The following is a 12,863-nucleotide window of genomic DNA, read 5'->3' on the forward strand; positions in this document are numbered from 1 at the left end:
CCCACCACCTCGCCTGGCTAATTTTTTTGTATTTTTAGTAGAGACGGGGTTTCACTGTGTTCGCCAGGATGGTCTCGATCTCCTGACCTCGTGATCCACCTGCCTCGGCCTCCCAAAGTGCTGGGATTACAGTTGTGAGCCACCGCGCCCGGCCTATGTGATATTCTTAAATGCTGGGATGCCTTTCCCTTCAGAGGGTAAAGGAGCGGCTTTTTTTTTCTCTCTCTCTCCATCAAATAGGTGAAATTTACAAATTACAGAGAATTAACCTCTCAACTTTATCTTTCCCATTCACCCCTCCAGAAGGCACAGTGGAATAAAGTCAAACCTCTGCAAAGGAGACCAGTGTTTTCTGCAGTGAGTTACAGGCTCTTTTTAGCTATGGTCTAATTGTTTAATCATTTGTGCCCATCAAATGCCTCTTAAGAATTCTTTTGTCTGTACATACACTGCCTTACATAGATAACTTTTTTCATAAAATTTAAAGTTTTCGATAATGCAGAGGTTTTGCTCTTGGCTCATTTCTTCATGTGAACATTTTGGGAAGCCAGGTTTTCACAGTCTTTCGGAAATTTTCGTATAATGGAGGAAAAGTTAGATTCTGGGGAAAGGACCAAGATTCTCAAAATATTTTGGTTCATGAACAACCTTGGAAGGTAACTATTCTGCTTCCATATAGATGTCATCATCATCACATCACATATAGAGAAAATTCCTCCACCTGCCCCCCCATAGCGCTCACTTCCCTCAGTATCTGACCTCAACCATATTCTTATCTCAACTGGCCTGGCTCAGTGTTTCAAGCTTCAGTTTGTGAATTGATGAGTCACCTGTAGTAAATTACTCCACACTGTCTTATTTCCCCCGTCCTTCCTCTCTGAAATAACTGGGGAGACTTCTCTGAGCACCAACAGTCTCTGTTTTTATTTTTTTCAACTTTTATATTCAGGGAGTATGTGTGCAGGTTTGTTATGAGGGTATATTGTGTGATGCTGAGATTTGGGGTACAATTAAACCCATCACCGGGGTAGTGAGCATAGTACCTAGTAAGCAGTTTTTCATCCCTTGCTGCGCTCCCTCCCCTATCTTATAGTCTCCAGTGTCCATTATTCCCATTTTTATGTCCATGTGTACCCCCCGCTTTTTTTTGAGACAAAGTCTTGCTCTGTTGCCTGGACTGGAGTGCTCACTGTAACCTCTGCTTCCCAGGCTCAAGCAATTCTCATGCCTCAGCCTCCTGAGTAGCTGGGACTACAGGTGTACACCACCATGCCAGGCTAATTTTTGTATTTTTAAGTAGAGACAGGGTATATCCATGTTGGCCAGGCTGGTCTTGAGCTCCTGGCCTCAAGTGACCCACCCACCTCGGCCTCTCTAAGTGCTACGATTACAGGCATAAGCCACCATGCCCGGCGCTGTGTACTTAATGTTTATTTCCCACTTATAAGTGAGAACATGTAGTCTTTGATTTTCTGTTTCTGCATTAATTTGCTTAAGATAATGGCCTCCAGCTGCATCCATGTTGTGCAAAGGATATGATTTTGTTTTTTTTTTAATAGCTGCATAGTATTCCATGCTGTGTATATATATCATATTTTCTTTATCCAATCCACCACTGATGGACATCTAGACTGATTTAATGTCTTTGTTATTGTGAATAGCGCTGGAGTGAACATACAAGTGCATGTGCCTTTTTGGTAGGACGATTTATTTCCCTTTGGGTATATACTCAGAATGGGATTGCTGGGTTGAATGGTAGTTCTATTTTTAGTTCTTTAAGAGATATCCAAACTGCTTTCTATAGTGGCTGAAGTAATTTAAATCCCCATAAACAGCGTATAGTTATTCCTTTGTTTTCTGCAACCTCACCAACATCTTTTATTTTTGGGCTTTATAATAATAGCCATTCTGACTGGTGTGACATGGTATCTCATTGTGGTTTTGAGTTGCATTCTCTGATGATTAGTTGTGATGAACATTTTTTCATATGTTTGTTGTCTGCTTGTATGACTTATTTTGAGAAGTGTCTGTTCATGTCCTTTACCCACTTTTTAATGGGGTTGTTTTTGCTCATTGATTTAAGTTCCGTATAGATTATGGATATTATACCTTTGTCAGAAGCATAGTGTGCAGATATTTTCTCCCGTTCTGTCTATCATCTGTTTACTCCGTGGATAGTTTCTTTTGCTGTGCAGAAGCTCTTTAATTTAGTTATGTCCCATTTATCAATTTTTACTTTTGTTGCAACTGCTTTTGAGGACTTAGCCTTAAATTCTTTGCCAATTTGATATCTGGGTTTACTTCTAAAATTTTTACAGTTTGAGGCAGCAATATCTATTCTTGTGTTCTTTTTCTGCCTGAAGACCAAAATGTATAAATCAGGCACCTGGAACCAAGCTGAGAACTCAGTGATACTCTCATATTGCTCATTGAATGAGTCCTAGGACTGTCACAAAATACTATGACTTAAATAACAGAAATTTATTGCTCACAATTCTGGAGGCAGGAAGTCTAAGATCAGGGTGCTAACTGATTCAGTTCTAGGTGAGCACTTTCTTCCTGCAGACAACCACCTTCTTGCTATGTTCTCATATGACCTTTCCTTGGTGGGTGCATGTGGAGAGATATACCCACCTCTCTCCCTATCTTTATAATACCACTACTCCTGTTTAGATTAGGGCCTTAGCCTTATAACCTCATTAATTACCTCCTGAAAAAAGCCCCATCTCCAAATTTTTATTGGTGATTAGGGCTTTATTGGTGATTGCTTAAGATAATGGCCTCCAGCTGCATCCATGTTGTGCAAAGGATATGATTTTGTTTTTGTTTTTATAACTGCATAGTATTCCATGGTGTGTATATATCATATTTTCTTTATCCAATCCACCGTTGATGGTGGGAACACCAACGTTGTGGGGGAACACAATTTAGATCATAGCATATTGCCCATGGCCCCCCAAATTTACTTCCTTCTCACGTGCAAAATATATATATTTTAACTTGATAGCCCACAAAAGTCCAACATGAACTGAAGTCCAAAGTCTCATCTAAATGTCATCCAAATCAGATATGGATAAGACTCCAGCTCTCATTCATCCTGAGGCAAAATTCCTCTCCAGCAAGTCAGATAAGTTATGTGCTTCCAAAATACAATGGTAATACAGGAATAGGGTAAACATTTCCATTTCAAAAAAGAGAAATAGAAAAGAAGGAAGAGGTCATACATCCCAAGCAAGTCCAAAAACTTAGTGAGGCAAATTCCATTAGTTCTAAAGGCTCAAGAACAATTCTCTTTGGTTTGATGCTCTGTCCTTCAGACCCAATGGGATGATGGCATCACCCCCATGGCTCTAGTTGGAGGTCTCACCTCCAAGACTTCAAGTGGAGACGATCTGACCTTTAGAAACCAAGGTGGTGGCCCTGATGACCTCTGGATTGCCTGCAGGGTCATTTTCCCCTCTTCTTTAAGAATAGGATATGTGTGCAGCCAAATAGCTCTGTTGTCTGGTCAAATCCGAGAAGTTCAATAGCTTTCCTTCATTTTGTTCAGTCTCTGTTCCCTTCAGTTGAGAAGGAAAATATTTTTACTCATATGATCTCATTAGCTCTTTATGAGGTGATAATCCAGCTACACTTTGATGTTCTCTTCAGAGCATGCTTTCTCATTTTTTGCAATATGCGTAGACTGAGAATTTTCCTAATATTCAAGTCCTGTTTTTTTTTTTTTCTCAACAATCCCTTCTTCAATTAACCTCTCTCCTTTCACATATTCCTAAAAACAGCCAGGAGGAACAAACCCACTTCTTCAACACTCTGCTTAGAAATACTCTCAGTTAACTACCCAGTTTCATTGCTTTCAAGTTCTATCTTCCACAAAACAGTAGAATATGGTCACAATTCAGCCAAGTTCCTTGCCACTATCTAAGAAGCATAACTTTTTCTTTAGTTTCCAATAGAATGTTCCTCATTTTCATTTGAGACCTCACCAGAATAGCTATTAACATCTATATTTCTGCCAACATTCTCTTTATGTGTATTTACCTTTTCACTGAGAAGATTGAAGCTTTCTTTCCAACTCTCTATTTCCATATGAAACCTCACCAGAAATTGCTTTTAATGTCTGTATTTCTAGCATGGACCTCAACACTCTTCTAGCCCCTATGCATTACTCAATTCCAAAGCTGCTTCAACATTTTTGAGTATTTGTTATAGCAGCATTCCATTTCTTGGCATCAAAACCTGTATTAGCCTGTTAGGGTTTCCATAACAAAATATGATAGACTAGTGGTTAAAAGACAGAAATTTACTTCTCACAGTTCTGGAGGCTGGGAAGTCTAAGACCAAAGTGCCAGCTGGTTAGATGCCTAGGACGTGCCTTGTTCCTGGCTTGCAGATGGCCACCTTCTCACTATGGGCTCACGTGGGATTTCCTCAGTGTGTGCATGTAGAGAGAGAGATCTGTCTCTTCCTCCTCCTACGAGGGCACCAGTCCTATTGGATTAGAACACCGTCCTTCTGACATCATTTTAACCTTGATTCTAAAAGCCCTATCTCCAAATACAATCATATCGGGGGTTAGGGCTTCAACATGTGAATTATGTGAGGGGAGGCACAATTCAGTCCACAGCACTCACTGACTACAAAAATGGTGTTTGGCTTTCTTTTTGTATTCTTCTTTTTCATTGTTTTCAGTTTTTAAAAAGTATTTATAGGGGAAACGTACAGAGGTGGGGACCATCTTTGGAGCCCTCAGAATGGTATCCTCTGTACCTCTGGGCAATCACAGCCCTCATGGGTCCTTGGTCAGAAGCATCTCACCAGTCTCTGTTGGGGCCTCATCTGTGATTTCTACAGGGGTGTATGCTTTTTTTAAATAAATAAAATAATTTCAATTTTCTTTTTGCCAAGCTTTATTTTTAAATTATTCAACTATCCCAATGGCCTTTTAAATCCTTTTTCATCTCCAGGTCTGTTTTAAGAACAGCATTCTAATGTTCATTCTGTTGAATATAGTTTTAAACTTATCCCAGTGCTAGGTTTAGGGTGTGGGACAAAGTGAATCCAAGGGAATAGCATGAATAGGGGCAGTAAACTGTGGAAATGAGCTAGCCTTGAGCTTCAGGATTATCATTCGTGTAAACAGATACATGATAAAACTAATACAAACATACTCAAGAGGTCACTTGACATTATTCTATTTTACAGAAAACATATGCATCTAAATAAGTTCCAGGCTCAGTTATCTCTGAAATAACAAAATACTTTCAGGTGGATAAACACAAAAGAAATACCTCAGTTTCCCACATTTTCTTCAAGCCTCAAAGGAATGTGTAGTTAAAATTCTTTTTTTTTGTAGAAGTGACCAGTATCTTTGATATCATCAGACAACAAAACTTTAGTCATGCTGATTTCTATCCTGTATTTTGAACACAGCTCTTTGTTGGAGTTCTGTATGTTTATTCTTCTAAAAAAACCTTCCCTGATTTATCCAGCTTTCATAGTCTAAACTTTTTGTCCAAACTCTTATGGCACTGATGATCAGATTTCTCTATTATTATTTTAGAGACAGGGTCTCTCTCTGTCACCCAGGATGAGTTCAGTGGCATAATCATAGCTCACTGAAACATCACATTCCTAGCCTTAAGTGATCCTCCCACCTCAGCCTCCCACGTAGCTAGGACTACAAGCATGTGCCACCATGCCCAACCAATTTTTAAAAAATTTTTATTCTTTGTAGAGACAGGGTTTTGTTATGCTGCCCAGGCTGGTCTTGAACTCCTGGCCTCAAGTGAGCTTTCCACCTCAGCCAGCTAAAGTACTGGAATTACAGGCATAAGCCACTGCATCTGGCCCAGATTTCTCTATTATTCACTGTTGCATTTCATACTGTATCATTTGATTTTCTTATTCAGCTGCATTATCAGTGTTTGTTTTTATCTTGCTAACATAAATGTAACATGTTCAAGAACTGAATTCATGTTTTATTTACTAAATTACTATTCCTCATAATACTTAGCATAGTATTTAGTGTTAGGTGCAAGATAGTTAATCAATTAAATTCTGAATTAGATTAACTTTGCTAGGAAACAGAAGACCAACAGAAGAATAGCAAGTGTATATATTCAAAGATGACCTAAACAGGGGTGCAGTTTTGACTCAACAAATTAAGGGTCTGTGAATGCTAATAAATACAGTGTTTGGTATATTTGGTATATGTTTATATAGTTTGGATATAAGTCCCTGCCCAAATCTCATATTGAAATATAATCTCCTTGGAGGTAGGGCCTAGTGGGAGGTGATTGGATCATGGAGTAGAGTTCTCATGAATGGTTTAGGACCATCCCCCTTGGTTCTGTCCTCATGACAGTGAGTAAATTCTTATGAAATCTGGTCATTTAAAAGTATATGGCACCTCCTGCCTCACTGTCTTGCTCCTGCTTTCACCATGTGACGTGCCTGCTCTGCCTTTCCCTTCCATTATGATTGGAGGTTCCTGAGGCCTCCCCAGAAGCAGATGCACCATGCTTTCTGGACAGCCTGCAGAACCATGAGCCAATTAAACCTCTTTCCTTTGTAAATTACCCAGTCTCAGGTATTTCCTTAATAGCAGTGTGAGAATGGACTAATACAATGTTGATTAATAAAATTATATTGACTCATGAATGCCCCTACTTGAAGAATAATAGAAATTGATTTCCAGGGTGGCAGTTGGTAGAACTCTTGATTTATATGGTCAAATTTATTTCTCCATGATCTTGATCATCTCAGTAATTGGTGCCACCTTCTGCTTTATTGTTCGAGCACCTGTTATTTCTTACGTTCTGTCACTCCATCATATCCAGATCATTAAGAATTCATAGACTCTACCTCTAAACCATAGCCTGACTCCACCTACATGTGTCCATCTTTACTGCTACTACTCTAGTCCAAACCACCATCCTCTTTTGCTTAGACAATTGTCATGCTTTGTTCCCTTTTCCTCCCATAATGCGTACATAGCCAGGGTGGTCTTTTAAAAACCTAACTCTGCTGCCACATTCTTACCTGAAATTCTGCCATACTTGCCATAGCACTCAGGATAAATGTAAACTCCAACCTGATCTGCAGGTTTACAGCATCTGGATCCCACTTACCCTTCAGACTTTGTTTGTGCATTTTTCATTTTTACTGTATTTCAACCACAGTAGCTTTAGTTGTATTCCTGGAAATTAATGAGCCTGGCTCTGTCTTAAGAATTTACATGGTAATAACCACTGTGTTCATTCTGATTTTATATTCTCTAGGCAGTAAGAGGGCAGTTTCTGAGAAAATCAGCAAACAGAACTGTGGGGGGAATACTTTTGCTAACTCTAATTTTCTAGGGCAGTACAATTCTCTCTTGCCGGTAAAATTGAACTGCCCATAGTGGTGAAACCAGATGAGAAGTGTACCTTACGTGACTTCTCTCAAAAAGTAATGTGAGCTCTTTAGTGTCTCTTTACAAATAATTTCACCTCTTGTTGAGGAACTGGTGATCCAAAGGAGACCAAAGAATAAGTAATGAGAGAGATCTTAGGAATATAGCTTGATATAAATCAGAATCTTGTCCTACCACAGATACCTTCTTCCTCAAAGCACAGCAAGCAAATATCCATGATGCCGGATCATCAGGCCCTAGGGCTCGGGTCGCTGCTGTTGCTAGTATGGGTCCTCCACTCTAGGAATTAGCATGTATTACACAGTGGGAATGTAACTGGAACCCCACAGAGTCCTTTGATGTTCAGAGATGTAAATTTTCTTTCTGTTGGGACAACCTCATTTACATGAAGTGATCATTTCCTCTAAGTTTGGTGCCTGAGTGTTCAGTTTCCTGAGTACCATCTCTTGGGTAGTGGCAAGATAATAGATGTATTACTAGCCTTCTCTCAATGCCAATTTAAGGGATTTGGGTACAAACCCCAGATGTTTCTTCTCACTTTCTAATTTAAATGCAGGTTCCCAACGTGATAATGGGAGAGCCTCCTAAGTGTGTGATATAGTTTGGATATTTGTCCCCGCCCAAATCTCATGTTGAATTGTAATCCCTTTTGTTGGAGGTGGGGCCTAGTTGGAGATGTTTGGATTGTGGGGGTGGATCCCTCATGAATGGCATGGGCCATCCCCTTGGTGATAAGTGAGCTCTCGCTCTGAGTTCACATGAGAACTGGTCGTGTAAAAGTGTGTGACACGTCCCCTGACAACTGCCTCTCTCTCTTGCGCTCTACCATGGGATATGCCTGCTCCCCATTTGCCTTCTGCCATGATGGAAGCTTCCTGAGGCCTCCCCAGAAGCACATGCTGGTGCTATGCTTTCTGTACAGCCTGCAGAACCGTAAGTCAATTAAACCTCTTTTTTTTTTTTTTCTAAATTACTCAGTCCCAGGTATTTCTTTATAGCAATACAAAAATGGTGAATACGGTGTGTGCTCACATGGAGGGTTACAAATTATTCTGGTAGGGAAGATCTTTGGTGTTTCCCACACCATACACCAATACCACACTGCTAGAATGTCTTTAGAAGGCAGTGTCACACACACAGAAGTTCTAATTGAGGTACATCCTCAGCAGGGTGGCTAACTGGATAGGCACTGCCTCACGGAAGTTTCTTATCCCTGGAATGCCATACTAGGCTGTGGTGATGCCACATTGTGATGGCAGTTTTATAGCAGGATGCTTATTTTATATCTATCCATCTATCTGTCTGTCTGTCTGTCTGCCTGTCTGTCTATCTGGATATATAAAAGGCCATATCTGTATAGGTCATCTATAGTAGGATGCTTATTTTATATCTATCTGGATATATAAAAGGCCATATTTGGATAGGTCATCTATCTGGATATATATTAAAGGCCATTTGTACACAAATGTTCAGGTAAATAACATTAAGCTTGGAAAAATATATCTCAGATCCCAATTAAAAGATAAAGATGGTCTAGACAGGCTCCCACTTTATTTTCTCTGAAAAAGAGGCCTAGGTGTGAAGGCCTGGCCTTGGCGCTTTGTCACTTGGATGCTTTGTCCTATCCCTGAGGTGTCTAGCGTTCTTCAAGGACCAAAACGTGAGGTTTACAGTTAAAAACAAATCCGAAGATCCTGTAGCCATGCTCAGGAGCCAGGAGTTTTTTCTTGGAGAAAAGGAATGGTCAGAGCCTTGGTCTGGTGAGAGTGAGAAGCAGGGTCATTAGGACAAGCCCAGGCTGTCAAGTCCTACCCTGCTCCTAGTTCCTTGCTCTAATGTATAGTTGCTTTTAATTTTATAATTTCTTTTATTTTATTTTGAGACAGGATCTTGCTCTGTCACCCAGGCTTAAGTGCAGTGGTACAAACACAGCTCACTGTAGCCTCAACCTCCTGGGCTCAAGCAATTGTCCTGCCTCAGCCTTCCTAGTAGCTGAGACTCTAAGCGTGTGCCACTATGCTGGCTAATGTTTTGATTTTTTGTAGAGATGGGGCCTTCACTTTGTTGCCCAGGCTGATTTCAAACTATAGGCTTAAGTGATTCTCCCACCTTGGCCTCCCAAAGTGCTGGGATTATAGGTGTAAGCCATAGCACCTGGCCAACATATTTTAAAACTAAAGTTTATTGCCTGAAAAGTTCTAATGTAACATTGTTCTGTATAGACACATAGACACACACAGAAAAACTGCTTTATTGATAATAAATAAAATAGCTTAACTATAATAGAAAAGAATCACAACTAAAAATGGTCTTAGCCTGAGCTCCACATGAAGAATAAAAAATTATTCTTTATCTTTTATATATCCTACTCAGATAGCAGTTTCATTTTGCCTCACCTTATGAATCTTTGATTCTTCAGCACCTGTTAACTTAGTGCATTTATGCACCTCTTATGATCCTGACTTGTTTTAAGTTAAATAACTAGAACTGTATCAGGAAGTACTAAAATTTCTAATGATTATAATTTATTGTCTTCTTTGTTCATTTAAAAATATTGCATTGCCACTGTGATGGTTAATTTGATGTGTCACTTTGACTGTGCCACAGGGGCCCAGATATTTTATGAAACATTATTTCTAGGTGTGCTTGTGAGGATGTTCCTGGGTAAAATTCGCATTTGAATTGGTCGATTGAGTAAAGCAATTTGCCCTTCTCCATGTAGGTGGGCATCAGCCAGTCCTTTCAAAGCCCAAATAGAACAAAAAGTGGAGGAAGGAAGAATTTGTTCTCTGCCTGACAGTTTGAGCTGGGACATACATCTACTGCCCACAGATTAAGACTTACACCCTTAACTCTCTTGGTTCTCTGTAGTCTGAATTCTGACAGTCTTAAACCCTGAAGGGCTTTGTTCTTTCTTCTTGTATCTCTAACCATTAAATGAACCACTGTTACTACATGTACATGCCGCTTTACCATCATACTTGAACATCGAATCCACAAATTATTCTAATTGAGAAATGACATGAAAGAATTCAAGGCGTTCTATCCCCATTGGGTCAATTTGTGGAAAATAGAAGATTCAACCTCATATGGAGAAAAGATGCATAAGAGTCTGTAAGCAACTTCGGCCTCCTGTGAAGAATAAAATGTGTGCAAATACAAACATATTCTTGTAGGGAGTTAAATATCCTGAGACCATGTAAGTGCCCAAGGATGAACAAGGAAATCCAGGATAGACTGCATATTATTAAATTTAAAGAATCTGTTATACAACATGCAAACATGGTTCTAGAAACAGCTACCTGTGTAACTAATTCTGGGTTATAGGAAGCCCAGGTACCATGAGGGTAGTAAGATAATTTTTTGTTTCATCCCAATGGGAGCAGCTAGATGTAACCCATTTTTGCTGCAGCCGATTGCAAAATCAGCCTTATTGCTTCTGTCTCTCTGGGTTCTGTGAAATGGGTTCTGGATGCAGTGTGGGTTTTTTTTGTTGTTGTTTATTTGTTTGTTTTCTGTTGTTGCTGTTGTTGTTCTCTTTGCCATCACAGCATTACTGTCTTTTGTAACAAAACTTTTAATTTATTTTTTCAGAGTGTTAAGCACCTTCTTACCCTCACCAAAGTTATCTAATAGAGCAGGGTCTAAGCATTGTGTTTGACCATGATTGGTTGCTTGAAGCACTAACCTGTAGTTGGTTTCCATGGAGCAAATAATAGCACCACACTTGCTGGATTAACGTGTATCAGAGAAAATTGATGTGCTCAAGGACAGCAGCAGGAATTAAGTCTTGCTGTTACCATTCACCTTCTGAGGCAGGTCGCAGCAACCTGATAGGGCGAGGTGTTAGATTTTGGGATAGTGACTTCACCTCTGGACTTTGAGGCTTTTAAGGATCATGATTAGGGAAGTATTTGCTATTCTCCTGAAGTGATCAGGGCCAGGTTCCCAGCTTTATGGTTGCAGCCATATGACGTGACAAACTAGTGACAGACTCCTCCACATTAGCCTTCCTAGTTGGGGAAGAACACACCTCTTTCCTGGCGTGTTCTGGGTGGGTAGTTTGGTAGACAGAGCAGTGGACTCTTCGAAGATGTCTAACTCCTACTTCCTGGAACCTGCGAATAGGTTATGTTACATGGCAAGTGGGAATGAGGGTGCTAGATAGAATTATGTTTGCTAATCAGCTGACCTTAACATTAAGAGATTATCTTAGATTATTTGGGTGAGCCCAATGTGATCACAAGGGTCATTAAATGTGGTAGAGGAAAGCAAGAGTTTATGTCAGAGTAATGTGATGTGAGAAAGACTTGCCTGGTTATTGCTTTAAGGATGGAAGGGGCCCACAAGCCAAGGAAGTGGGCAGCCTCTAGAAGATGGAAAAGGCAAGAGACAGATTCTCCACTAGACCCTCCAGAAGGAGCACAGCTCTGTTGACCCATTTTAGAATTCTTACTTTCAGACTGTAAGAAATAAATTTGTCTTGTTCTAAGCCATAAAGTTTGTGGTAATTTGTTTTACAGTAGCAATAGGATACTGAGGTCCAAGTCTTGAACAGTATTGATTGTTTCAAGTGACTGGGTTATAATCTGTTTTCATAGATCTTTGCAGAGACCAGCTTCTTCCTCCTGCAGGTAGCCATTCTTGGACAAGTTGATATAGTTTAGATGCTGTGCCCTCCAAATCTCATGTGGAATGTAACCCCCAATGTTACAAGTGTATGCCTCATGGGGGTAGATCCCTCATGAATTGCTTAGTACCATCTCCTTGGTGATGAGTGAGTTCTTACTCTGGTAGTTTATGTGAGATCTGGTTGTTTGAAAGAGCATTGCACCTCCCCACCTCCACCTCTTGCTCACTGTCTTGCCATGTGACATTGTCTGCTCTCCCTGCACTTTCTGCCATGATTATAAGCTTCCTGAGGCCCTCACCAGGAGCAGATGCTGGAGCCATGCTTGTACAGCCTGCAGAACCTTGAGTCAATTAAACATTTTTAATAAAAATAAACTACTCAGCTTCAAGTATTTCTTTATAGCAATGCAAAAATTTTCTGATACAGAAAATTGGTACCAAAGAGTGGGGCATTGCTATAAAGATACCTCAAGATGTGGAAGCAGCTTTGGAACTGGATAACAGGCAGAAGATTGAAGAAGACAGATTTAGGCAGATTCACAAGATAGAAAGATGAGGGAAAGTTTGAAATTTCTTGGAGACTAGTTAAATGGTTGTGACCAAAATGCTGATGGATATATGGACAGTGAAGTCTAGGCAGACAAGGTCTCAGATGGAAATGAGGACGTTATTGGGAACTGGAGGAAAAGTTACCCACGTTATGCTCTGGCAAAGAGCTCGGTTACATTTTGTCCATGTCCTAGGGATCTGTGGAAGGTTGAACTTAAAACTGATGACTTAGGGTATCTGGTTGAAGAAATTTCTAAGCAGCAAA

At 40.1% G+C, this 12,863-nt stretch overlaps 1 protein-coding gene across 27 annotated transcripts in view; it reads left to right on the forward strand.

The window, feature by feature from the left end:
• The window catches only part of MRPL39 (mitochondrial ribosomal protein L39), a 237,688-nt gene that overhangs the window by 48,848 nt on the left and 175,977 nt on the right, over nt 1–12,863 (forward strand). For 19 of the 27 annotated variants that reach the window (XR_010585418.1, XR_012432084.1, XM_074034187.1 and 16 more), the window contains one exon: nt 8,289–8,350. The exons of the other annotated variants lie outside the window; for them this stretch is intronic. Coding sequence is in view for 17 of the 19 variants with exons in the window: in XM_074034187.1 (XP_073890288.1) it covers nt 8,289–8,350 (62 nt within the window). In the remaining 2 variants the exon portion in view is untranslated. The remainder of the gene's footprint in view (nt 1–8,288; nt 8,351–12,863) is intronic. 27 annotated transcript variants of the gene reach the window in all.

This window comes from Macaca fascicularis, chromosome 3 (assembly GCF_037993035.2).
Source record: "Macaca fascicularis isolate 582-1 chromosome 3, T2T-MFA8v1.1".
Classification (NCBI taxonomy): Eukaryota; Metazoa; Chordata; class Mammalia; order Primates; family Cercopithecidae; genus Macaca; species Macaca fascicularis.